The sequence below is a fragment of the Paralichthys olivaceus genome, chromosome 18, assembly GCF_024713975.1.
Source record: "Paralichthys olivaceus isolate ysfri-2021 chromosome 18, ASM2471397v2, whole genome shotgun sequence".
In the NCBI taxonomy this organism is placed as follows: Eukaryota; Metazoa; Chordata; class Actinopteri; order Pleuronectiformes; family Paralichthyidae; genus Paralichthys; species Paralichthys olivaceus.
In genome coordinates, this window is record NC_091110.1 from 18,463,887 (window position 1) to 18,491,627 (window position 27,741).

The window sequence follows — 27,741 nt, forward strand, 5'->3', positions numbered from 1 at the left end:
CCCTCCCCACTTACTGCGCACAATTCCGCCGATAGATCCGAGAAATGCGCAACTTCAACAAGTCCGACCGATCCAATTTCACAGTCGACACATTAATTGGCACTTACCATCATTTAGAAATCATCAGACTAATTGGATTCTGCAAACTTCGTGTGCGTAACGGTGCGTCAAAGCCTCGTCCCGCTCCGTCGGAGCTTAGTAATGAGCCTCGGGTCAGGTGTCCGCCTCAGCAACAACAAGCTCCCGGGTCAAACCGCGCCGAGGCTGGAAACTACTTCCACTCGGTTACGCACGAAATCCAACAAGAAAACCCCAAACAATTCCTCGACGGAGCGAAAGAGAAAACTTATTTTTATACTCCTGCCGTGCGTCCTGAGGAGTTGGTAATATCCTGGTTTTAGTTCCAGGCGAAGTTCGGAGGAGCGAGGGTTGTATCCAGCTGCGTCACAGGACTCCTCCGGTTCGCTGGTGTTTGAATGATCCGGTGAAAGTGGAGGTGAACCGCAGCTCCGCGTCGTCTCCTCCTCCTTCTCCTCAGTTTACTACAGAGACTGAGGAGCCCGACGGTTCCTCCACCTCACAGCGTCCTCCTGCAGGAAGTGACGCAGCAGCGAGCAGCCAATGACAGACAGCACAGACATGACCGCGACCACGTTACTAAAAATAACACAGTTCTAGATATTTATTATTTTATCTTTAGAGTTTTCACATGTGCGAAACTGTAAAAACTCTTAAACAAAACCCCAAATAGAATAATAATAATAACAACAGGTTGTTTATCCTCAATACAACCTCATCAGCACAACAACACACAACAAACACAACAACACCCAACAAACACAACAACACACAACAAACAATGTAAGGATAGCATGACAGGAGGAAGAGGAAAAGAAGGAAGAAGAAGAAGAGGAGGATAAAGAGGAAACAAGGAGACATAGTTAAGTAATTTTATATGAACAGTTATTCTCAATAAAAGCTGAAAGCATTAAACACAGACAACCATAAACAATGTACAAAAACAAAAGTACTTTACTTAAATCCAACATTGTCAAAGTGCAGCTTTAAAATATTGGATCAGTTTTGTACATTTGTCCCTAGAATTGATTTACAAATGTAATTTCCTCTTTTTCTGCTCTTTCCCCGCAGGTCGCCCGGTGGAGTCTAACGTCTGGAGTCCCTGATCCACGACTTCGTCGAGCTGCAGCCAGAAGGAGCAAAGTGGAGCTGAACTCTGTCGCCCGTGCGATCAGTCACAAACAAACCGGAGCCGGTATCGGCTGCAAACGAAGCCGCGTGGACGGAGGCCTCTGTGGTGACGAATGGCTCAGAGCCGAGCTAAACAGACGAAGAGTCCCTCAACGTTTTCAAGAGAGGGAGACGGACACAGTGAACTCTGCATGAACGTCCACAGAGCTAAGGAGTTAGGGTTTTAATCAGTTTTCAATTTAAACTGCAGAAACTGATGGAAACCTGGGGACGTGGAGATGATGAGTCAATGAAGAGACGGCCGCTCTGAGCTGAATCGTCTGTATCTGCTATGTAGACTGTTTGATACCTGCGCCCTGTGGTCGGTCCGTGTGACCAGAGCACTGAACCTCCAGGAAAGATTTTACCCAAAGGTAAAATAGGCTTCGAGTTAATGGCCACATTTCACGGTTAACTGGTCACTCTGCAGGTTTAACGAGGCTTAAATGCTGCACGTTATCGACTGTAACGGGTCACGGCGGCGGAGTCGTCATTTTTCATCAAATTTCAAGATAATTGAACAGGTGGAAATGTTTTTAAAAATCCAGTCGCATTCAAAACTGCAGCACTCGATTTTTCTGGGATATTTTAGCATCTTTTCAACATGGACGACACGACAGCTCTCAAAAGTTGAAGGCAAATTATCTTCATCGCCCCCTGGTGGCCCGATGAAAATGATGTAGGGCCCCTCTGAGACCCTTGAGTCCTGGCTGGAGCGTAGGTCATAAACCCCGCCTCCTCCGTGTTAGCAGACTGGACATGGGCCGAACTAAAAACTCAAATGTTCTTTTCACATCGACGTACGTTCCAGAGTTCATGTTCATTTCTGGTATTTAAGTGTAAAAATCCTAAAAACAGTTGCAAAGGAAAATAAACAAGATGCATTTGTGTTCTCCCTCAAATCAAACCCACATCCTGCGTCTGGAGCTCATTTCTGAAACATGTGATTTGGAAGTGTGTCGCTATGGAAACAGCTTTGGTCCACGTTCACATGCTTTCAGGTGATGTCGCGAGAAACGTCTTTTTCACAAGCCTGCGAGCTCAGTTCACTTTCCAAGAAAATGTATTTATTCCCTCTGATGTCAAAGCTCGGACTTTGAAACTTGTGCGTGGTCCTGAGAACGTCAGGTACCGACAGGCTGCAGGGAGCTGACACCTTTACACTGGACTCACGCCTCACAGACTCGTGCAACACTGAACTTCTCCCGTTGATTCATTTTAAAATAAAACCTCGTTTATTCAGCTGAGGGGACGAGAGCTTCTTTCAGAGAGTCGGTGCTTCGCTGCGACGCTTAACTGATAATGATTAAGTGTAATTACTTTCTCTTTGTGTGGAGGGAGGTTTAACGCATTGAAATATATTTTATGCTCAATCGTGACGACGACTGTGAGAACTAAAGCTCAGGTGAATCAATTCAAGTTTAAAGGCCTGTCTGAAGTTTTCATTTCTCACATTTAATGCGACTTACAGCTGCTGCAGCTGCACACGGGCAGGAAGATGTGAAGAGAAAATCCAACTGAAGACACAAGACAAACTAAAGGAAGGCATGAGGACGCCCGGAGACATGTGAGGAACAGGAATACTCATTTTACACGGACACATAAACGAAAGAGTCCAAAAATATAGTTAGAAACACAAATATTGAAGCAGGTATCAACCCTATTTCTTTCGAGGCCGTCGAACATCATATAAGATATTTGAAGATGGTGTTAGAACCGTTGGCGTCACACAACACGACACTGACCCCGGTCCATGAAGAGCCTCACTGTGTTTGTTGGTGATTGATTATTTGAGCCGAGAAGCTGCTGTGATGGTTCCCTCACAGACAGTTTACACAGAGGCAGCAGACTGCAGGCCCATCGCTGAGCTCACTGGAAATGACGAGTCGGATGATCTGCAGGGATAAACTGGACATCAATCACGAGTCGCTGCACAATCTGCAGATTCACATCAGTGCCGCTCGCCCCCGCTGCCGTCGAGCTGAGACGATCTGCCTGAAGAGGAAGCGAGACACACGTCGCTCTGCTGCTTCAGACTCGACCAGAAACTGCATCGCAGCATGTGCAGAGTCGTGGGTTCACTCCTCAGACACATTTCTCACAAGTCCCTGAAGTGAACAGTTAAAGAAGTTTGTTTCTTTAAAGCTTGAATAAATGCAGAAGGTGAGTGTGCACTGACAGAAGTATAAACACAGTATATGAGCAACAAGCTTAAGAAACAAAGAACATGTTCCCTCTGATTATTAAAAGTAACGTTTTATCTGTGAAATTCTGCAAAGCAACGCAGAGTAAGTATAATTTTATAAATTTGGCTGAATTTGACATGGATACATGTTTTCAGTGAGTAAAACTCTCTCTCCTGTGTTTAAACATTTATAAAAACTGATGCACAATAAGACGAAGTCTCCAGCCGGCTCTGTGTCTGATTATCTGAGGTGATATTTGAGACACAGATTTCGAAGCAACTAACAAAGATGATTTTGTCAGCCAGCGAGCGGAGCCTCTTCATCTTCTCTGCCTTCAATCCCCCTGCCTCTGCTTTAATTTCTCATCTGAGAGACCACACGATGGAGGCTGACATCTCTCTGATAGATAACAGCCCACAGCACCGAGCTGGAGCCAAGGTCTCCGGCTGCTCGGATGAATCCAGCTCTCAAGTGATCAGAGGATTGGCACCGAGCCGTCCATGGATCACCTGCCTCCGAGGTGGAGGAGAGAGAGAGAGAGAGAGAGAGGGGAGCAGGAGAGAGGAGGAGGGAGAGAAAATCAACTTCACCAGGTTTCAGACACAGAAAATAAACTTTATAAACTTTCCCGTCTGTGTTGGAAACTTGTTTTAGCAGCAGGTTAAACGTCAACGAGACTTTCAGGGGAAGTTAACTTGCTCTTCTGTTCCCAGATAGTTGTTCAACATTGTTGTGCTTGTTGTCGTCTCACTTCATAATGAAATGATTCGAAAATTCTGAATCGAATTCAAAACAACTTTAATGGACACAAGTCGAAGCGAGAGCGGATGTTTACGACGCAAGTTGGAACCGATCAATCACAACAGTGGTGGAGCAGTAGCTGGCCAATCAGAGCCGGGGGGGAGGGTCTTAAAGAGACAAGCGTTTGAGACAGAGGCTGAAAAGAGGAGCTGCAGCGATGGACAGTCTGAGGACAGTCTGAGGACAGTGAATTGTTTCCTGGACATTAGTGCATGAAAACGTTTTCAATTAAGGACACAAATCAAAACGATGGACCTATATATGAAAACACATGCAGCCGGCAAAGTGCAGCGAAGTAAAATATTGAGCCGACGCCGAGTCACACAATCTGAATACAGCGCAGAGAAACATTCATCAGACTCTTTCAGACCAGTTTGTTGACAAAAAGCTAAGCCAGTCTCTTCTAATCCGTCCCTCAGGCAACAATTAGTCTGAAAACGTATTCTTCAAACTCATTGGGGGAAGAAAGAGAGAGAGAGTTGCAGGTTTGAGCCTCGAGCTGAAAGTCTCAGAGCTGAACCGGGGACCACTACACCGCTAACACTCAACATCCCTCAGGTTCACTACAGCAACACAAACCTGAGAAACACCCACAGCTAATTATGCACCGAGGATTTAAAGGGTGTTGGATTATATTTGGAGCCTAAAACCATCTGGCAGCCGCAGTAAATCCCACACTGGAAACTGGAACAGGATCAATGCAGGAATCCGTCAGTTTGCAGAGGGTCAAACGGACACAGAGATTTTCTGCAGGTTGGACAGAATTATGTTTTTTTTTGGTGAAATCTATCAGCGGATTTCACCACTGAACATTTCTCATGATTGGATTTTTACCATATTTACATTTATGAAGGACTGAAATTATTAATAACAACAACACCCGACCAACAGTCCAAATACGAGGAGGTGGAGTCAGAGGTCTGGAACCAGGCTGTCTGACATTTGTGATTCCACAGATGAATAAAATTTGATATTTAAATGAATCAAAACTGATTTACTTGTATGATGAAGCACGACGGAAAGTCTTAAAACAAAACAGCAGCAAGAAAACATGAAAACACAACATCAAGTTTGAAAAGATTACAACTAATCACAAAACACAAAGTGTGATAAAGAAAGTGATTATTATTCTTGGCTCATCGGTCAATTGTGAAACACTCTGAATGAATGTTTTGAGATGAGCGACAGAGACTCTGACGTCCGTTATCTACAGATGAAGAACATCTGGAACTCCTTCATTCATTAGGATCATTAGTGCTGGGTGGCTTCTGCTGCCCCCTGGTGTTGGACAACTGAAAAGATCGACACATCAGGCCACATGTGAGATTGACGACTTGGAATGTGATTTTTAAAAGCGTCTGAAGCGAACTGAAGCCTCCAATCAAAAAAAAAAAAATCAATTGGACACAAGATACAGTACAAAACATTCGCTGGAAACTTTTATTTAAAAACTTAGTTCGCAGGAAAATAGTTTTCATTGGGTGAACATGACACAACCTGCGAAGTGCTCAGTCACGTGCAGTGGATGTGGATGTGGATTCGATGATAAATAACTTTCACAAACAATTCAGCTTGATGAACATAAATGAGAAACTGATAAAACCGCGTCAACTGGTTCATTTGTGCAGAAAAGTGATTTAAAACCAACACTTTCACATGTTTCTAACAAATACTGATGGATTATTGATCAGAGACACGGCCGCGGCGTGGAAATATTATATAATATATATTATTGGTCATCTTCTGTCGCCTCCATCCGTTTAAATAGCAGAGCTGTCGTTTCGCTGTATGGCTTTGATCCAAATAATGTTATTTTTGACCAACAGCAGAGAAAAAACTGCACATTAAACGCTCTAGAAAACCTCTGCAGAATCACTTTTACCTTTGTTATTTAATAAACAACCTTTTAAATGATTAGCCGGCGCAATGTTCTTTAATTATTCAAGGCGTTAGAATCAACCGGGAGAATATGAAGCGTCAGCGTGAATTTAATTCAGTTTCTGCTCACTGAGTCATTTCTGGTCTTTTATCTGTTGTGTCACCATCAGTTGCAAAACAAAAATATCTGTGACAGTGACGAGATGAGGCAGAATCTTTACAGTCGACAAATGATTCATCTAAACACGATCTAAACACTGTAAAACCAAATGTGCCACAGTTGGGGGAAAAAATAACTTCACCATTTTTAGCCGGAGCCAATCTGCTCGAGCGTCACAGATAAAGGCGGCGAGAGTCAAAGTGTCGGGAGGACGAGTCACACATGAACGATTTTTTATATTTTCACGGAGTTCCATGACAATCAGGAACGACAGATTGACGCCCGCCTGTGGAGGGTTCCTGGCAGATTCAGTTGTGTTTGTATTTTGCTCATCAAGATCAGTTTCAGTTTCAGATGAAGAATTCACAAAAAAAACAAGATGAACCTGTTACTAAAGCTCTCACACCCACACACTCAGCCAAAACTCGTCATGTCCAACTTTTCATGGACACAACTGGACAGAAAAGTGTCAATGAGGATGCAGCTTTATCACAAGACGCCCTTTACAGACGGGTGAAAGGTTTTTAAAAAAAAAATATTTATGATGGTTTTTTTTTTTAAGGAGATAAATTGAGGAAGACGCACGACGCAGAACTTTGCTGACACGATGGCGCGGAACGTCAAGACCAGAGAAATCTCACAAATCAGCAGACACACAGGTTTGATTCAGTAGACGAGCTAGAAACCGTTTACTCATTGAGAAATATGTACACCCCGCCCGCCCGCACTCCAAATATTTCACATGTAGCACTTCACAAGTAAACACCACTGATGCAGCAGCAATAAAAGAACAAAAACCACCGAAGCATCATTTACATTTCAGGCACAGCAGAGCGTTGGCAACTGTCGAGCACATTCACCGACGACGCGGGTTATGGCTCTGCGTTGGACGGAGTCCACGAGACAAGAAGAGACGGATCAAACGTGACCTTTTTGTCCTGAATCAAGACGCTTTCAGGATGTTTGTTCAAGCAGCACATACACGACATCGGACACATCCTTCAAAATGATTTGTCAACGTGAGCATGTGGAAAACAAAGCTCCCGTAGCTGCTCTACATCACATTTGACGGGAAATCAGCGACTGCTTCACAGCAATGAATCAAAATCCTTCAAGTGGGAAGAAAATAATTCCACACGACTTCACTTCTTAGACAAAGTCGCCTGTGAGCACAGGATGAATGAACGTCTGCGTGTTTATCGTCCCTGACACAGGAAATGATGACTTCTTGTTCATTTTGATCCGACTTCACAGCGCGGCAGATTTAAGGCTGCGTGGCGGCCTCAGATAATTCTCCTCTATTTGATATAAAGCAAAAATTAATTTAATAAAACTCAAGATGAGACTTTTCGTAGTGTTCCTCTGTGACAAAAATACAAAATCACAAAAAAAAAACGAACAGAACCAATGTCTACATTCATCAATAAATCAAGGTGTCATCTTGTTACAGACCTGAAATCACAAAAGACTGATTAACCTTCAAACTTTGAGGACATTCAAACATTTATTTGTACTGGTGCTCTTAATTTAAAGATAGAACCAGATTTCCCTTTAAAGTTGTATTTTGGTGTCGAAACGATTCCAGCTCCGCGTGGAAAAGGATCCGATAAGTGATCATTCTCAAGTGCAAAGATTTCTGGGGGTTCACAAATCTTCTAAATTAAAGAAAAATCACGATTAGAGTCCGTTTTAATCAGGTTTTCATCTAATTAAGACACACGTGAGGTATTTGGAACATTTATAAAGACGGACGGCATGACCGCTCTGCTAAAGTGTCTTCATTTCTAGATGGTGGGAGGAATTAAGAGACGCGTCGTCCATCTTTATACGAAGTCTATGATTAGGAATACTCTGCCTTTGCTTTTCAGCAAGGCCCTAGCTGCACTGGAGCTGTGCACTTCTCCAGGACGCTCAGGACGGACCAGTCCAGGGAGACGATGTCCCGAGAGGAATAACAAAGTGCTAACTAGCCGTCATTAAACTTCATTTTAATACATGAGCGTGTGTTGACTTCATGAGAGCGTCTCGACTTCTGACTTTACGGGACTAACGTGGATCTACACCTACAATTGGGAAGACAAACTAACAGGGGGGGGAGGGGCATAATTGCTGTAACCACACACACACACACACAAGCGTTATCCCACTTCCTTCTCACTTCATCCCCAGATTGTCAGTGATTTTCACCAAAGATTTGACATCAGAGACCAGCTCCAACAGAAACCTTTTCCTTATAAAAAAAAAAAAAATTAAGAAAAAGGAAAAATAATCAACTCCTCCATGTGGAAAGACGTCGGACACCACAGATCTGCTCTACTCCGGCCTGGACGTGTTCCTGACCGAGCAGCTGTTTGACTCACACAGGATTCCGCGACACCGTATCTGTTATTAGAGACGTCTCCCGCGCGGTAACGTCACTTGGGCGGCGAGGGCCATATGGGGAGAGGATGTGCCTCAGTGTTGAAGATGTACTTATCCAGGCTGAGCAGCTCCGTGTCGTCAGAGAAGAGCAGATACAGGTACTTCAGCGTCTCGCCCAGGAAGAAACTCTCCATCTTGTCCCGGGGCCCGGGGTTAACGGGGTCACGGACGTTGTTAATGGACGTGTAACCGCCGTCGGGGACCTGCAGGAGCGGAGGTATCGGGTCAGAGCGGTTTAATGAGGCAGAAAAATCTCTGATGATGCATGTTTGACTTTTCTTCACATATTAAAACCCACTGAAGCCAAGAGCAAATTTCACTTTGTCTCTTTTATTACCGGAGACATACGAGGCTTTCTTTCAGTTTCTCTCCTCTTGTGTGATATACAGGTTTTTTTGTCGGCAGAGTTTAAAAGACTCAGGTAGACCTTTTTTAAATTCATTAAACTACAACCTGAATGTCTCCTTTAATTGCACTTTTTCTTCACAGTGATTTCATTTTCCTGTCGCAACACAACCCGGTGTTAAATTTCAGTTCACTTCTAATGACTGTAAACAAACCTGGACTCGATTCAAAGCCAAAACAAAACATTATTAAATCAGAACCGCCGAAGATAACGTAATGAAATACAATGAAAATAACAAGGCTCATTTTTCTTTGCTGTATTTGAAGTGACGGGATAATTAAAATGGGAGATTAAAGTGAAACTGATACCTTTGTGTACTTATTGAAGCTCTGCAGTATCTCCCACCCCCAGTCTCTGTACTTTGTGTCCTTAGTGAATCTGTACATGTAGAAGAGACTCTCCACCGTCTCTGGTCTCAGCAGGTTGTGTCTGTCTGCAGGCTGCAGGACGCACAACATCAGTTATATTGCAATATCAATCAACATTACAATATCAGTTATATTTCAATATCAACGAGCGTTACCTTGACAACGACGTCTCGCCCCTCGCTGGCCTGCAGGTTGAAGTGTGCGATCTCTGGGCTCAGCCCGGTCTCCATCTGCGTGTACATCTGGTGACACGTCTCCATCAGCTGCACTGCCAGATCCATGTGGTCCTGGGGGAGGCTGTTGTGGGCCCCGAGCGCCAGTGTTCCCGGCAGGAAGCAAACCAGGTGATCCTGCAGAGGAGCAGAGGAACAATCATGAAGTCCAGGTCAAAGACAGGATGAGAGTCTGACGAAAGGATGAAGCCCTGACTGACTCAACAAGGTGTTCGCTGTCTGCACAGCACGCTTTGACAATCAGGAGTTTGTGAGCTGTGTGCATGACTTCCAAAGCACAAGTGTCTAATCTACGTCCAGGTCCGAGGATAACTACGGGGCCTTTCACCCTCTGACCCCCACCCTCCCTGGATTTCCCACACTGACTTCCGGCGAGCATCGTTACCATCTTGGCGTTGAAGCGGCTGTGGGACAGCTCTCCAACAAAGGTCAACCTGCCGGGACCCGTCTGTCTCACAAGGTGTTTCTTCACACCCTCCACAGCCTGCAGGTAGTCCTCCAGCAGACTGCACAAAACACACACGTCAAGAACGGAACATTAGTCTTGAAGTGTTTAAATGAAATACAGGGAGTTCTGCTGTTGAGAATGATCCACCTGAATATGAGCAGAACACGATTTAAAGAAATTATCTGAAAAGCAGGATCATATTTTTTACTTGGCGGAGCTGAAACTTCTAAGCCGACAGACCTGCTTTGAAACTCCGTGAATAACCAACGCTGCTTTAACGTTACGAGTTCAAATCTATTTTTCTTTCTCACAAGAACTTCAACTCAAAAATGATATAAAAATAAAAACTGAAATTACTCGTCTTCAGTCTTTCCTCCCTGCAGCCACTGTTTGAGCAGGTATTCGTAGTAGCTGTCCGCCCTGGCTCCCAGCGTGAAGACTCCTTTGTGGGAGAACTGTCCGCTGTTGGTGTTGATGAACATGGGCACCAGGCCGTCGTGTTTGCCTGGCAGCTTGTGGACCAGCTTCATTACCTCGTCCACAACCTCCTTCAAAAAAAACAAGATTAATGCAAAAACATGAGAAAATGAAAAAGCGGCAGTTTCCCCTTGCTTACTGCTCGTGTGTTTGAAAAAAAATATTTATCATTGGAAAATTATACGCAATTTCCTACTTTGACAAAATTGGCCTCATCAAAAGCTACGTCTCAGGGGGCCGGCTCGGGTTATGACAGACATTACTCAAGTTCCTGTCAGGCTGGCCGGAAAATCTACAGGCGCGAGCTCTCATTTCTGGAAATCACTCAATCTCAGACAACGTGATGGAGTGAAAGTAAATCCCAGTTCATGCTTGTCACTTCGAGTGTTTTCGAGCTGTACTTAATGTCTGAGTTTAACTGAAGTGAAACGCTCGGCCTGAACCCAGGAAACATTGCAACCCATCTTTTCACAGTCCATCGCAGAGAATTCAAGTAAGTAATGCAAATATAATTCTCACGCTCACACTGCAGAACACTTTATTAATACTTAGGAAATCCTGGAGTTGTCCTGACCTGATACTGCGGCTCCTGGGTGAGGCGGCTCAGCTCTCTAAACTCCAGCTGAATGCTCGTGACCTCGGCCAGCGTGCTGTCAGACGTCCATCGCGGGGGACGGGCGGTTCCCTTCCCGATGTTGACGTCTGAAAACGGAATCTTTGAGGGAGTTTTGAAGGCAGGCATCAACCTGGACCCCAGATCTTTCTTTAAGGGTTCAGAAGAACAACGAACAGAATAATGAGGGGAAATTGATTTTAAAATACTTGATGATCTATTTCTAAAAATGCTTTACAGTCACATTACCACAACAACAACTCTGAAGAGAAACGCATCAACACTAAAAGTGAGCTACTGCAGTTGTTTACTCATTTGTAGACTTGTAACATTTAATTATTAAGAGTGTTGTCTTCATCGTTTAACATCTCGCTGCCGTTTTATTTCCAAAATTTTACTGGGAGCTTAATTATCTGCAGAGGTCTCCGGCTTTTCCAAAACAGACAGACAAATAAAACAATGAATAATTCTTCCATAACGACCTCTCTGAATATGTCCTGCACTTGCTGTCAACAGAAAGAAAACATAGCATGATATTATAAACGGGCGCTGCATTTTTAAAGCCTCAATTATCACGCTGTGAACGCTTCACATGATCTTTTATTCTTATGAAGAGGTTATGCAAAGTATTATTATTTCTTATTATTATTATTATTATCTCGAATCAGAAAACCCATTTCCAGCCGACTCACTGCTTTATCGAGGAAGAGCTGGTATCCTGATAGATGGTAGGTGCTCAGCAGGCCCCCGAGGACGCGGATAGTCGTCTCAAAAAGGTTAACGTCCACGTTCTTGTTGAAGGTGAGCTCTTTCTCTACCCAGTTCTTCGCTTCTTCAAACTCTGTGTGGAGTCAGAATACCAGAGTGAGTGATTTGTTGATTTAACACGGTTGTTCAAAGATGTTGCCAACAGCTGAATCAGTGAAATAAAATACCTTCTTTTAGCCCCAAAATCCACATCGTGTCCAGAGAATCAATGAGGGTCAAACCCAAACCGAACCACTCGCCAAATGACTTGGAAATGGGCTTGAGCTCATCGTGACCCCAGGCGTGGTCCTTATAGCCTTTCCACGCATGTCTGAAGGCGTCACGCACGGCCTCCAGTCTGTCCACCTTTCCAGTTGATACTACAATGTCCCAAAAAGACATAAATAAGAAGATGACAGTGTTTTATTAAAGCCTGTGTGTCCTCTCGGAGTCTCTCCCTCTACAGTGATTATTTTCAGTGGATGGATAGAATATTCTGTGCCATGTGTTAATGCTCCTGCTTTGAGCACATCAGGGTTTTATCCTGCGAGTTGAAAGTGTTGAAACTTTAAAAAGGTGCAGGGCTTTTAAAAGCAGAGCCGGCCGGTGCTGCTTTACAGAATCTGTTTGAGGGGAAATACAATAACGTCATAGACGGAGCCGAGAAGTTTGAAAACTTTTCTCTGTCCCACCCTGCTGCCGACTTCTAATGACGGAAACTCATGGCTTCTCTTGTTAGTCAAAACAAAACAAGAGATTTAGTGATGTGACCTTGGTTTCTGAGACATTATTGGCTAGTTTAACATTTAACAGCCTAAATAAAATTGTTTATACCTGCTGTGTGCCTCAAACCTCTTCACAGGAAAACCAGCAGTTGAGTACTGACCTTCCAGTGGGAGCGTGTCAGCAGGGTTGGCCGGGGGCGCCGCAGCGTCTTTCTCAGCGGCCGAAGGTGGAGGCTCCGTGGCCTGTTCGGCTTCGATCATCGCTCCTCTCCAGCTGCATGACGAGAGTAAAAAAAACCCGCTTGAATTATTTATGACTGCCTCTCGGATACAGGCGCTACAAAAAGACAAGACAGCTGCCACAGGGCCCGGGTGCAGCCGGGAGAAATTAGGTTTAGATCTCGAGTATTTTTGTATTAAAATGCAAATTTTCTGAGCAGTAAAAGAGAAACAAACAGATCACCTGACGATTTTTTTATCTTTGTCCTCATCCGCTCCTCCTTCTTCTTGAACAACCACTTGCTCTTGATTTTCTCCACCGTCTGAAGCATCTTTCTTCGTGCTTGGTGGACCTCTCTTGTTTGTAATTGTCTTTTTCTGCGGATGAACAAACAGCTAGAGCTAGAAACAGGGGACACAACATGAACGCTCCAAGGAACAGGACTGATAGTGTATAAATACATGTGTGTGGGCCACAAGGGTTATATATATTAAATTATATATATTATATTCCACATCCATAAAGTATAAACTCAATATACTGTCATTTTGTTTATTTTTGGTTGATGTGATGAATAAAAACTCAAACCTTAATGGGAGGTTTTGCCAGAATAGGGAAGTTTGGTCCTCTGGGCTCCGCCACAGAATCTGGAATATCAGCTGGTCCCAAATGTGGCTCAGGCACAGGAGCCAGGACTTTCGCAGCAGCAACACCCAACGCAGGCTTCACCGCAGGAGGGGCTGCATTCAACTCTCTGTCAGTCAGCTCCAGCCAGTCCTCCCTGTCAGACAAATCTATCGGCAAAGACAACAGGTAATCAAGCTCAGACTGAAGCTACGAGGACGGCATGCCTGCAAGGATGATTAAACCTTTACGGGTGTTTTGTTGGCCCACCGAGGCAGAGACAGCAAGTGAGAGGGAGAGACGGAGAGAGAGAGAGAGAAGGATGCGAAGAGCGCCACACACAGTTATGAAGCAATGGTGCAAAACAGAAAGCCAAAACACAAATTATGATCAATTTCAAAATAAATCAATGTTATATAATAATAATCGTTGGGCCTGGCAGAGGACAAACCCTGAATAAACACATAAAAACTAACCCCCCCCCAAAAAAATGTCTTGCGTGGTATTTTAGCAACTGCAATTAATCATCACCAGCCCAACACAATAAGGAGGCAATCCAAATAATCACTTCAATTAGTCATGAGAAGGTTTGTTACTAAATTAATTAATGACAGATTGGTTTCTGTCTGTGAGTCAGTGTAGTGTTGTGTGAGCACTGTTTACCTCCCCATTGCTCTGAGATGCTTGGATATGAGAGCAGTCCAAATATGAGCAGCAGAGCCAGCAGGAGCAGGACGAGGCTTCGCTGGAGCCGCGACAACTGCTTCCATTTCTGTCGGCAAATAAACCAACAGAAGTTACGGCACTGAGATCAAATTACAAGATTTTGAAGACAGATTTAACCACTTCCTCCTCCTCGTTTTTGTAAAATTATACATATCTGTTTATCCTTCCTTCAAAAACAGCAGATTTTAAAAACCTTCCTTGTCTCGCTTACCCTGGATAGACTCAACATCTCTCTACCGGCGTGTTTAAGCTCCCAAATGAACAATCTAACCCGTTCACCGGAGCGGTGCAGAGGGAGGGACAGAGTCAGGGTGTCCCAGGAGACAAGACCAACAGACAGGCTGCTACAACTCAGGTACCTCCTCTAATTAACACCTATGCAACACCATGAAACTATTGTGCCATAGTATGTGTGAGCAGCAACGGAGCACACAAAAGACTTGATCTCAGGGGACATTGACTTTGCTCCAGTTCATTCAAACGAACAGCTAGAGAACGTTCTGTGCAGCTTAAAGGTTCCTCGTCAAAACATTTTTTTTAAATCAAGAATAAAACCTTGAGAAGGTTTTTCTCATCTGGAGCTTTGAATTCAAACTTCCACCTCTCTCCACCCAAAAAACCTTTGTATGCAATATTTGAAGATTTAGATTTTTTGTCATATCCATTCTTTATACGCAGATTAAAAAATAACTGGATGGAAATGCAGTTAATGCTGAATAGAAAATCGTTTTTTTCTCCATCTGCACAGAAAGTTATTTCTCACCAGGTGAGGAGCAAACATGGAGCCAACAAGCCACTCAAATGAACGTGATTTGCAGAGAAGGGTGTTCCCATAAACCGTCGTCAAATTTGACGACCACAGGTACAGGAGAGTGCTGATCCAGAACGATGTCCCAACTATAAAACTGGATTTATAGAAGAAATGTCTGTTGATATATAGCCCTGCTAAAAATGTTATTCATCTGTCGATGAGATGGCTGGTTTGCCTTTTCAATTCACGTAAAATGAAGTCCCTCGTGTGTGTTAAAATGGTGATTAACGCAGTTTTTTTTGCCTCAGAATCAAGAAATTTGGTAGATTTCTTTATAAGTAAAATATAAAGAACAATAACTCATATTTATGAACATTTAGGATGTAAAGATGAAAACATTACAGCTACTTATAGACTGAAAATGGAAAGTGAATTGAAGTTTGATAAATGCTCTGACTCATCTCAGGATAAAGCAGATTGATTGGTAAAAATAAATCATGTTCTCGACTCGGTCACCACTCAACATCATATAATGCCTGTTAATGTACGAGCATTCATTCAACCCACACACCTGAGGTGACAGGATGCATTTATTTATTTCTGGTGTGTGGTTGTCTGACGACACAACATCAACACTGACAGCCACATATTGATTTTCTATTTTTGTACTGTTTCAAATGAGAGAAATCCTCTTTCATCGATTCCATAGCGCCTCCTTGGCCCATTCTCACCCCCTCTGACACACAGACACACAAACCTATCCGTCAAAGTCGACCAGGCCATTTGGAGCACTGAGGGAAATCTGTCATAAAATCCATAACATTTTTAACGTAACCTTCTGCCTCTTTACTGGTTTTCTGTGTGTGCCTGTCAATCAGGGTGTGCATGAGAACACGCTACACGTGTGTTCCGGGACTCGGCTCAGCGAGGTTTGCTATTTGAGCCAAAATATCCCAGATACGAACACGGGCGTCTTCGGTGGATGCAGACCGGAGTCTTGAGTGAGAACCTGTGATAGAGTTCAGGTGCAGAAACCAAGGTCGGTCTGCCAAAGTGATAAAACTGAGTTCTGTAGATTCAACCACAGGGGCACTCACCCTCCAGCAGGACTGTCTGCGGTGCTTGCCATTGTTGTAGGCGTGACTGTGCGGATCACTGAGCGTCAGAGAGATGAAGTCCTTTCTGGAAGGCGGATACATCCTCTGATCGGGGCAGACGATCAAAGGTCATAGAAGCTGATGAAAGGTCTGATGGAACAAATCAATCGATATTTAAAATTAACTGATGACTCTCTTCATGAACAACCAATCATATTTGTCAATTAAAGAGTAAAAACATCAAGTTCCAGGTTTCCTGATGTGAGCATGGTTGATGTTATAATACCTGTACGGCTTTTGGAGGCCAGTGGTTAGAAGAACACCACAACACGAAAAGTATATAAACTATATATTTGCTGAAAAGTATAAATTTATAGGAACTGTTTTGGTGTCAGATCATGGATATTGTAATATGGAGTTGCAGCAGTCTGGAGATGAAGCTGACTCAAAAGCCTTTGTTTTCTTAATACAACATGTATATTTACATACATGCTTTTAAAGTGTACATTCATTCTCTATTAATTTAACACTAACTTTGAGTAGTTTTACGAATCAGGTGTAAACACACAGAAGACTTTTAAAAACCCTTACAACTTAAGGTCTTTCTCTGTGTAAGTCACTTTAAAACGTGTTTCTCAGCATCTCCATCTCCTTCACCTGCTTTTTGCAGCACGTGTCTGTATTTGCAGGTGTGGTGACTTTCTGGTGCTGTCACGTTGATGAAGTTGTTGTTTCTTAATCTGTCACCAGCGTGTGATGTTTCTTAAAAACACGTTTAACTTCTAAAAATCTGAAATGACTTTTCTCTGCAGAGCTCCAACGCTGACTCAGAGTTAGAAAACCTAACAGGAGGTTGATTCTGACGGAGCACTAACACGAGCTGCTGCTCTGAACAACACACACACACTGGTTTTAAAGTTACTTCCGTGTGGGAGACATGCAAAGACTCAACATGACTAAATGTCAACATGTGATTCTGAGCATTTAGCTACTGAAGCTAAAGGGGCTCATCTGTCCCTCTGCAGCAGTTTGCCTCCCCCACCCCTGACAGGTTGCCTGTCTCCCCCCTCAGGTGAACTGTCTTCCCCCCCCCCTCACCTTCCTGCTGCCTCACTGGTTCACAGACGACGCTAGCCCCCCCCCCCGGGAAGCTAACCCACCGTTAGCCTAGCAGCGGAGAGAGGATTAGCTTCCTGCCTGTGCTCGTTGTCCCCCTGGATGGATAGAGACGCTTGTCCTCCGTCCCCCGGCGCCGACATTAAAGACCCAGCAGCGGCTCCGACTGTCGACGTGAGGCGAGGAGTCCGCGTCATGAGCCGTCACACGATGTAAACACAGAGGAGCATGCTAAAGCTAGCTGAGGGGGGGAAGGCATGCGGAAGTGTCAGCGCTGGGGGGGCGGGCCTGTGGTCATGTGGCGTGGTCATGTGACGGAGTGGGCGTAAACCCTGCAATGACCTGCCCACAACCAACTCAGATATATTTATTATTTATTATTTATTATTTATTGTTTATTATTCATTATTCATTATTCATTATTTATTATTCATTATTCATTATTCATTATTTATTATTTATTTAATGAATCTTATCATATCAATCTATTACATCATCCTATTTGAATAATTTCATTATGTTTTATTTTATTTGAATCTAAATAATATTTAATACTTTCTCCTTGTTCTGATCTTATCCTCTTATTCTATTAAATCAAATTAATTATTTCATTATGTTTTATTTTATTTTGTTTTCACTTTAACATTTTTTATTCTATATTTCGAATGCCCCGTGATCTTCAAATAGCTCTTAACAGTTTTTTCACTTCTTGTTTCTCAAAAACAAAACGACCGGGGCTTTAGGTGCGTTTTTTTAAGAGACGGTCACATTTCCTTCAGGATCGAACACATCGATAACCTTTGACTCTTTAAGTTGTGTGACGTCCAACACAGATCACACAGCGTGCACATTTGGATTTTTAATCCAGTTGATGAACGAGCTGATGAAGGAATAACACGACACAGATGTCCAGCATGTCATTTTATATCTTTTTAAAATGACAATTTGTAAAACAAAAAAAACCAACAACAAGTAAAGTAACAATGATCAGTCTCAGCCAGCTAAGGCAATCATGTGGAATGATGATCATCAAATGTAAATACAAAAACATTACAACAACCAGAATTTGCAAACCGGTGGCTAAAACCTTTAAACTTTAACGTAATCCATCTGGTTGAAATTGAAGTTTTGGTGTTTCCCCAGCTTCAGAGCTGCTAATTGAACGAGGCAGGTAAACTCCGCTCCCTGAGATCTTACTCCTCTGAATCCTCTGTTCCCTGCAGACTGCACACGACACTACTTCTCTCACTGCTGACGGGCCGCGAGACATGATCCTGATTCTGCTGAGGAGCGACAAGACTCTGTTCCTTTTCTCTGGACTCACTTCTCAGATTAGATGAAGTTCTTTACAGTACAGTGAAAAAAAATACAGTATTGTTCTGGATGTGTAAACTGCTTAAAGGAGACATATTCTGCTCACATTATGCAAATGTGGGCCATTGTGACATCACAGTGGTGCAGATTGACTGACGAGGCGTTTCACTGCAGACCAGGCCGTTTTAACTTTGCAGAACTTTTACATCTACAAAAAGGAAATTTAAAATTTAAAAAGCATCATACGTCTCCTTTAACTTCACCGAGAATAACACAAAAAAAAAGAGAGAGAATCTCCTTCACACACCTTAATCTAACATTTCTATAGTTAAAGTAGTAAATTATATAATGTACGTCTGTTGGACAGATGTGTAGCAGAATGAAATCTCATGAAAATGTGGTTAACTCTCATTCGCTGTCAGGGAATGATGTATTAAAGCAGCTGCTACATTTTTGTTATGGACCCTCAGGGAGAGGGAAAAAAAGAACCTCGATAACCAACCATTTAGTTCCACTTCAAATTCCAGCCTGAATCTGAGTCCATGTTCACCTTTCGAATAATTCCTGATCTCAAATTTTTACTATATTCTTCCAATGATGTTTGATTTTAATATTTCTTAAGTGTTTAGACAAACTAATGTCTATTAACCTCTGGTGTCGTTTAAAGCCCAATGACTCACGATAGCAGAATTAACAATGCACAGGAAAAGGCCGGCGTTATTAAAGCAACGTTTTTTTACCTTTAAACGAAAGCTTCCTTAAAATGAGTTGGATGTTTCAGTGAACATTCCCTGAACGTGTGTTCCGTGTAACTTTGGTGACTGGGTTCGATCTCCTGAGATGTGTGGAACTGACTGAGAGTCACAGCTTCAACTGTCAGAATCAGCTCCAGCGAGTTGAAGAGTAAAGCTGAACTTTAGGGATCAGTTAAAAAGACTTAAAAACTTTATCAGATCAAAACCGACATGGCGCTTTATGCATCTCTGAATGTTTTCTGACCTCTCTCTCCAAAACACATTTGACCCCCATGAAAATGTAAAACCTTTAAAAAGAGCGACTTTAGTTTGGTTTGATTTATTTTAAAAAAGTTTTTGGGCTGAAATCCCAAACAGAACTAAGAGGTTACTTATTTTGATCCTCGGCTGATTGTTGCCAGCAGCAGGACTGAACTGCTGAAGAGGAGAAGTTCTTTCAAACATCGTCTACGTAGAGAACAGATGACAGCTCATTGTTGGTTTATATCCTTTAACATTTCTATTCTTTCCATTTGTCTACAAGACCAACAACGCACTGTGGGAACAACAGCTTCAGTGCCCATGTGTGTGTGTGTGTATATATATATATATATCATTAAAGTGTTATACCTGAGATGTGAAAATACATGAAATTATATGAAAACTGTAAAAACACTATCAGCTGTGTCGCATTTTATTTAAGTATATATCAAGTATGTTTGAGATAATATGAACTTTTATCGTTTTTGGAATTAAATAAATGTTGTTTAGTCAAATAAAACTTGATGAGCACCTCGAGAAAAACAGTAAAGAGCAGATAAAGTACAGTGAGAGAATTGACTGGCTCGGTCACATGTGGCCAATGGGACGACGGTAGCTGTGTCCCCATCCAGAACACATTGTTGAGAGGCGAGTCGGGACATTTATATACACGATGGGCAGGCGATAACAGAAGCCCTGAATACGTAACAAAAAGCAAAACATATATAAAGGTTAAAAAAAAAAAAAGTACATTTTTAAATTATTCAATGCAAGATAAATGTCTCTGTAAACAAAATTGACTTCTCCGTAAAAACAAAAGGTTGGGGAGCGCTCGTGCCCTCTCAAATGAATATTAATATGGAGTCACTCAGCTTGAGAGATCGAATCCCCAAAATACAAGAGGAAAAGGACCCAACGTCGGAGGATACGTTCCAGTTGTCCTCCTGGAGTCCTTGTTTAGAACAGAGGTTTGAGTCTCGGACCTGTGAGTCAGTGGTCCAGCCTCTCTAGCTGAAACACACGGGTCCGACCGTGAAGCCGAACGGGAACGTGAGGTTTCCTCCCGCCATTACGGCCAAGTCTCTGAGAGGAAGCAGCTGGAGGTCCTCGAACTCGAACACAGACTCACGAGGTCCGGACACCATCTCCTCTCCAGGCTGAGGAACAGCAAATACAATACAAGCGTTTTACATTGATCCATCAGGGCTGCATCTAATGTTTGCTGCCATGATCATTTGTTTTTAATTAACTGCTTCGCTGGATTGATGGTGAAAACCCCTCGTTAAGAGTAGAGCTATCGTTTTACGTACCACACAGTCTTTAAGTGCTCCGAGGTAACTTTGCCTCCTGGTGTCGGTGAGAAATTTGATGTCTCTGTCCGTCTGGCCCAGTCTATGTCCTGGATGACAGGAGTAGGTCAACTTCTGGACGGCAGTGGTACTGTGTAACCTCAGAAACCGCATCTGGACCACATTAGCACCTGGGTAGTAGAACTGAAGAGAAGAAGGCCATCATTTCTGCTGGTTGTGTAAACATGCATCATTTATACAGATATAAAAACTTTCCGCTGACCCTGTTCATCCAATATATTACGAGATAATTATTAATTAAAGACGAGAAGGGATGAGATTAAATAAGTCTTTATTTATCATTTTTTCATTTTTTAAAATCCACGAGTAGTTTGAAACCGCCGGAGAATTTACAGCAAATGTTTAATTTGGCAGTTTCATGATGAGGAGAGAGACGCGACCAACCTGAAAACCCTGCTCCATCCGGCTGAGCCACTCGAAAGACCCCTCCTCAGAAAACTCCTTCATCCAGGCCTTCATGGGCAGCTGCAGGCGCACGGGAGAGAACGCACATTTGCAAATCTGAATGCGAGTCTTGCTGTCATGTGTGTGTTCGTGCAGGTCGGTGGATTAGCATGCAGCTGGAGAATGAACCTCAGGTATAATTGGATACCTTAGTGTCAGGCTTCCCCTTCACGCTGTACCCATGACCAATTCATATTATTCTTTTGATTTGCGTTTTATGTTTTATTGACTGCAGCAGAGTGGAGAAGAAAGGCAGGGAGCTGAATGCGTGTTGTGTTTTCATCCAGATAGAGAAACACAACGAGAATAACAATATCTGTATCCTTATTATCCTGATGCTCTCATTCACAGTGCTTCCCCCAACTGTGTGTGTGGTCAATAAAATAAATATATATATATATATATATATAAATGTGCTTTTCACAGACATATCGTAAACAGCGTTTGCCGATATGTGCTGACAAACTTTTATTTTACAGAATTAACAACTCAGTAAAGATGTGCACTTATGTTTGAGTTCTTTATGTTTGGTTGAGTTTGTTTAGTTCTTTAAATCATTCGTTAATTATATTTCTTTTACATAAGATAGCATATTAGAAATCAGTGCCACATAATATATATACACGTATATGTGTGTGTGTATGCTGCCATCACATGTGTATCAAAAATGTTTTTCTCCCTAATGATGCCTCGTCAAATCAGGAAGTGTTTTCCATACGGACGGCTTCAAGTCATCACTGCAGAGCTGACGGACAATTCACCAGAGTTTCAGGGTCGTACTCCACATCTACATGAAGCTAACGAGTACGTCATTGATCCAGAAGTGACATTTTTTTCCCGCGGCCCGTCTGTCCGCTGACGCTTCATACCTGAGAGTCTCTGGGATGGAGGCAGGTCTGCTGTGCAGAGGAGGAGAAGCTGCAGTGAGCCAGCAGAGCGTCGGCTGGGCTGCCCTGGTTGGGATCGATGTAATACATTCCTGCAGAGAGAGGTTGGTGATGTGATGTGAGTGAACTGAAGAGTAGGAAGAAGTGAGCAGAGGCACAACCACTCTAATATCTAAACACTAAAAAAGATCTCGGTTTCAGTTGATTGTACACTAATTCAAACATAATTATGAATTCTACATATTACATTTATGCAGATAGAGCCCCTAAATAAAATACACAGAGCATCTTCACAGTGTTTTTCGCTGCTTTAACAATTTTTAATAATAAATGTGTTTCGCTGCCAAATTAAAACAACCTTCTTCTAACAGAAATGTTGTTTTAGAGTAAGTAACGAATAGATTTGACCAATTTAAAACCCTCGTACGTGTTTTGCTTGTGGTCAGTGACACAATTCAGACTCGTGAAAGGTGCTGAAGTTCATTGAATTCAATGTTTAACAGGATTGTATTGAGGGTTTTTTTCACGATGTTACTCTGAGCGATATAGTATTTAAAGGAGAGATCTCCTCACTGACCACTGCTGAGCTCGGGGTGACAGAGCCACAGCTCCAGACACGTGGTGGCAGGATGCTCTTTGCTGCCGTCGGGAGGATCCACCAGCAGCCGCAGGTCCTGCTGCAGAGAGTCCAGCAGGGTCTGGACCAGGGGAAGGTTCGGCTTATCGGACACGTACATCAGGTCCTGGTCACGGAAAGAGAATTTAGAAACAACAAGTGTGCGACAAAAAGGTTTAATGTTAATTTGACCTTGAATAGAAAAGCACACGTTCTAATGATGCACGTTTCTGTGATCTGAAGACTGGAGATGAAGATAACTTGCCTTGAGTTGAGTCAAAGTCAAGTTCAGAGACTGTCCCGGAGGACCAGGAACACCCGGTGGACCCTGAGACACAAGGTGGACGCACAAATTAAGTTATGAAAACGTTATAGGAAACTTAAGCTCTTTAGGAAAGATGTCGTAAACTGATAAAACATGTATTTATTAAACTTACCGGGAGGCCCTTCCTGCCGGGCTGACCAGGAGAACCTTGGTATCCTTTCAAACCCTGCAGACGAGCACAACACACGACTCAGCAGCGTTCTGCACTTTCAAATATAAATATAAACTACACTGATACAGAAATGAAGATTCCCGCAAAGTCCAAATGCATCCTAACACAGACTGGAGAGTGTGACAGCTTTATAAATTAAATGTGTTATCAACACGCAGCAGAGCGATGGAAGAGGTCAAGTGCTCGACTCGTCGTTTTCATACCTTGAATCCAAACAAACCCTGAAACAGAAAAGAGCACAGGAGGAGAAAATGGCATTAGTGTGATTTTCCACTGTGAAGTGAATTTATCTACAAAGAGCTTCCCGGTGATTCTAATCTGCTGCTTTACAAACTCATCAGCCACGGATTCACACGTCTGACAAACAAGTCCGTGGATGTTTTTATCCCCTAAAGACACGATGTGTTGATCATCATGTGTGAAAGAGTCAACACGCTGGCAGCTGATTGGCTGACAGATAACGGGAATGACAAAAACAATTTCCTTTGTCAAAAATCTGTCTGAGTGATGGATGAGCTGCTAAAATAAAAAAACCTGAGATACAGAAACAAGAACAAAAAGGGATTAACTTTGTAAATTCAAGGGAAAATTCAGATTTGTAAAGTTCGTTCCGTTAAAGAATAACCTGAATCGAAAAAACGAAATATAAATGGGAGGCTAATGAGTATAAATAAGATTCTCCTAAACTTAAGACCTGCGCATTTGATCTTTTCCCTTTAAGAGGCACTCAAACAACAAATGTGTTAAATAAACAAAATATACTCTTTAAAAGTGGATTCAAAACTTACAGGCATCCCTGGCATCCCAGGCCCCCCCCTCCGCCCTGAAGGTCCAATACTCCCCTTAGAGACACAGAGGTGGAGATCATATATTAAAACATATTTACATATATTTTCCAACTTAAATCTGTATTTTATGTACCTGCTCTCCCTTAAGGCCTGCAGGACCTGGCAACCCGGCAGCACCACGAATTCCCTGGAAAGAAAAACGGCGATAATGGCACGACGAGTTTCATGCAACGTATTTTCATATTCTCGCCCTGACACGGAATCACCACATCGATCTCTTCGCTGCACAATCTCACCATAAACTGCTTATTTTAGAAAAATCGCACCTCGTCAGGACGGAGGTGTGTGTTCACGTTCGCAGCCGCTTGTCTTGTTTTGTTTGTGGGAACGTTTCATTCACAAAAACACACATAGTTGATCTGCTTGGAAACATTCCCTTTTACCAACAATCTGAATTGCATTTTCTTCCCCACACACACACACACGAGTGATTAATCAAGATAATAACCACAACACATCTGAACCATGCACCAGCTGCACTGACCTTTTTTTCTGCTGTTAAACTAGCGTAAGTGGATTTTGGACTCACCGTGTACTCAGGTCGTAAAAAACCTGAGCCCTCACTTTATCTCTTTATAACACATTAAACCTCGACAGCTCCTACCTTGGCGCCGTCACCTCCGGCTGGTCCAGGGAGTCCCATGTCTCCTTTCTCACCCTGAGGACACAAACACTCACAGTTTAACCTCCACAGTAAAAAAAAAAAAAAAAATGCTGATGTGGTGAAACCGAACTGAACCCAGAAGGTTTTAAAACAAGAAGCAGCGGATCACAGCGACAGGAAACTTCAGGTTATGTGAGTTTGTTAAAGTCGAGAGAAATGTTGTAAAGAATTAAGAATTTCTTTGAAAAGTCTTTGCCCATTTATTTGGTTGTGATACATCTCACATTCATTCATTCATTCATTCATTCATTCAGGGGTGTGTGTGACGGTGAAATACAAGAGAGAGAGAGACCTGCATTGCCTTATGGGTCTGACTGTCTGCGTGGACGGTTACAATGTTATGGACAACAACTAGAGAGCATGCTGCATATGCTGCTTAGTCTCTAATGTTATTAAGAAAAACAAATGACCTTTGGTTGAATATGAAACTGATGCCGGACAAACTAAAGCATGGCGGCTGCTACAGGACGGAGGTCTGTGATCCAACCTTCTATCACTTAATTTTACCACTTTTATTTTAAATTTCTTTTCACTAATGTAATCTTCTCCTGGGTGTTAGGGGAGAGCATGTGCATGTGCATGTATGAATATCAATGTGTTTACTGTACGGATACATTTGAGTGTCCTGTGTTTTCTTGGTTCTCTTTAATTTTATTTTAAATTCCCTGATGCATGTTATATAACGTATAACACTCGGTGTTTATTGGAAAAGGCTGGATCATAAATTCACATTACATTCAAACATTTTCTGTCAGCTCTGTTTATCGCAACAAAGAAAAGAAACATTACGAGTATATTTAAAAAGCCAGTTATATAATTTTTTTGCTAAATCAAATTTAAACAAGGCTTGTTTCTAATTCATTTAATCTTGTGAGATGTTATTGTGTTTGGTGCTGGATGGAAATTCTTTACCTCTCTTCCTTTTTCACCGCGATCCCCCGGCTCTCCTCGTAACGCAGGAATTCCCTAATGATAAAAACAGAAGACGTGTATAAAGCGGACATTAGTTCTCAGACTGATAAAATGAACTTTGATAGTGAAACTCATTAATTTGTCATTTTCTTGTCTCCGAACCACTGAGGGCGACAGATCTGCTGAACAGAAACTCTCAGAGGAGTTTGCGTGGATTTGTTCAGCGAGGACATAAAAACTAAATGAATGGACGTTAAGTGAAATGAATTCATCGACTTACGATGAGACCTGGCCACCCGGGGATACCTTCCTGTCCTCGTTCTCCCTTTTCGCCCTGAGTGACAAAAGAGCAATTTTGCTAGTTGGCTCATACATCGTGATTAAACTACGTGTTCACAAAGCTTGAGCTCTAGTTTCCACGTGTCCCACCTTTGGTCCTCGGTCTCCACGGGTCCCCCTGACTCCAGCCTTCCCCCGCTTCCCCTGAGAACGAGTTTGTCATGTTTTTTAATGAGGCAACGGAAAGCAAGAGGACACACACACACACACACACACACACACGAAACGACCAAATGTTTTATGCATGAGTCTGTTTGTGCAGTGGCTGTCACAATAGCTTTATCATCCTGTGCAAATACGCCACTGTGTATCTATATGAAAATTCCTGTTTTCCAGGTCAGACTCTCCTCCATAAAAAATTACCAAATGTTGACCTTTTTGAAAATTCATCAAATTATTATTTCAAGCTGCTTTTCTGCTGCAAAATATGTTCTCACCCTGCGGCCAACATGACCAGTCTTTCCTGGTGATCCGTTCATGCCGTCGTCTCCCTGCCGAAGTAAAAAAAACAAAAACTCATCAGTCTCTTCAGCCCAACTCCAAATGCAGAAGCTGATTTTTAGTAGCCGCGCATTTGGGACTTTGTATCGTTAAATCTGGATTGAAAATAAATTGAAAGAAAGTCACATAGACCGATTCATGAATCTGTTTAACAATACCTTCTCCCCATCCATGCCTCTGGTCCCCTCGGGTCCTGGTCTTCCTGGTCCTCCCTGCACAGCAATATAATGTTAATGTTTTCTCATTTTGCAAGACATTAGAATGTTTTTTATCTTCAGTTAATTCTCAGTAATTAGCCATAAAATATCTGGGTTAATAAACGAGATTTCATCATGTGCAGTGTTTCTGTGCTCGTACTTACAGGAGCCCCTGGGGGACCTGGGGGACCCTGAGGACCCATCTCTCCAGGAGCCCCCTGAGAAGAAATAGAGAAATCAAGTCAGAGTTGTTGAGGGATAAAATAAATCTTCAGTCGAGGAGATTTAACATCAGAACGTGCTGATGCTGCTGTGTTACGTTGTCACCTCAAACCCTGGGAGAGCAGGAGGACCTTGGATTCCAGGCAGACCATCTTCACCCTGATCAGGTGATCGAGTCAGTTAGTGTCATGGATATTTAAGTCATACACATGAGTTCATTTATTTAGTCACTATGAATCAAGGTCGTATTCAGAACTTTCAAAGCTGTCACAGCATCTAACCTGTTCCCCGGTTGGACCTGGAGCTCCTGGCTCTCCCTTCTCTCCCTGTGGTCCTGGTTCTCCTATCTCTCCCTGGTCTCCCTGAGGTCCGACTTGTCCTCCTGGACCCTGAGGTGGAGAAATCATAAAATGCATTTTGAATTACCATCACATTATTAAGTTGTTACCTCCACCAGGAAGGATATTTTTCCACCACTGTCCATCGCTGGTTTGTAAAACATTTTCACGAAACTTCATGAAAGGATGAGACATGGTTTTGAACGAGGCGGCTCCAGGGTGATGTTGTTTCGATTTCCTGGAGAAAAGTTCATGAATTTTGATGAAAAAAACAAATCAGGCATATTAAAAGCACCGAATCTATGACTGCATGAAATTCAAGTTTGTTTAGTTTGCATTTGGGCTTTGGTCA

At 42.7% G+C, this 27,741-nt stretch overlaps 2 protein-coding genes across 5 annotated transcripts in view; both read right to left on the bottom strand.

Annotated features, from left to right (window-relative positions):
- Positions 1–5,647: 5,647 nt before the first annotated feature.
- On the bottom strand, positions 5,648–17,529 carry man1b1a (mannosidase, alpha, class 1B, member 1a). 3 transcript variants are annotated; one of them, XM_020105618.2, is made up of 14 exons: positions 17,290–17,529; positions 16,130–16,279; positions 14,219–14,327; positions 13,520–13,725; positions 13,175–13,308; positions 12,873–12,985; positions 12,175–12,366; positions 11,932–12,080; positions 11,201–11,389; positions 10,507–10,697; positions 10,087–10,207; positions 9,624–9,818; positions 9,409–9,540; positions 5,648–8,897 (listed from the first exon to the last, which is right to left on the bottom strand). In XM_020105618.2, the coding sequence occupies exons 2-14, from the start codon at positions 16,229–16,231 to the stop codon at positions 8,688–8,690; spliced, it is 2,043 nt and encodes a 680-aa protein (XP_019961177.2). In that variant the 5' UTR covers positions 16,232–16,279; positions 17,290–17,529; the 3' UTR covers positions 5,648–8,687. The 3 variants fall into 3 exon arrangements, with proteins under 3 accessions (XP_019961177.2, XP_069370105.1, XP_069370106.1); XM_069514004.1 differs by having other exon boundaries at positions 17,228–17,522; XM_069514005.1 differs by having other exon boundaries at positions 17,327–17,515.
- A 939-nt stretch (positions 17,530–18,468) lies between these two features.
- LOC109641229 (collagen alpha-1(II) chain) overlaps positions 18,469–27,741 on the bottom strand; it is a 66,554-nt gene continuing 57,281 nt past the window's right edge. For both annotated transcript variants that reach the window (XM_069513986.1, XM_069513987.1), the window contains 19 exons: positions 27,333–27,440; positions 27,157–27,210; positions 26,994–27,047; positions 26,791–26,844; positions 26,569–26,622; positions 26,222–26,275; positions 26,073–26,126; positions 25,793–25,846; positions 24,821–24,874; positions 24,290–24,343; positions 24,157–24,210; positions 23,572–23,589; positions 23,309–23,362; positions 23,137–23,199; positions 22,833–22,998; positions 22,238–22,347; positions 21,309–21,389; positions 20,865–21,047; positions 18,469–20,711 (listed from right to left, as the gene is read on the bottom strand). In XM_069513986.1, coding sequence (XP_069370087.1) covers positions 20,562–20,711; positions 20,865–21,047; positions 21,309–21,389; positions 22,238–22,347; positions 22,833–22,998; positions 23,137–23,199; positions 23,309–23,362; positions 23,572–23,589; positions 24,157–24,210; positions 24,290–24,343; positions 24,821–24,874; positions 25,793–25,846; positions 26,073–26,126; positions 26,222–26,275; positions 26,569–26,622; positions 26,791–26,844; positions 26,994–27,047; positions 27,157–27,210; positions 27,333–27,440 — 1,473 coding nt within the window. In that variant the 3' untranslated portion in view covers positions 18,469–20,561. The remainder of the gene's footprint in view (positions 20,712–20,864; positions 21,048–21,308; positions 21,390–22,237; positions 22,348–22,832; positions 22,999–23,136; positions 23,200–23,308; positions 23,363–23,571; positions 23,590–24,156; positions 24,211–24,289; positions 24,344–24,820; positions 24,875–25,792; positions 25,847–26,072; positions 26,127–26,221; positions 26,276–26,568; positions 26,623–26,790; positions 26,845–26,993; positions 27,048–27,156; positions 27,211–27,332; positions 27,441–27,741) is intronic.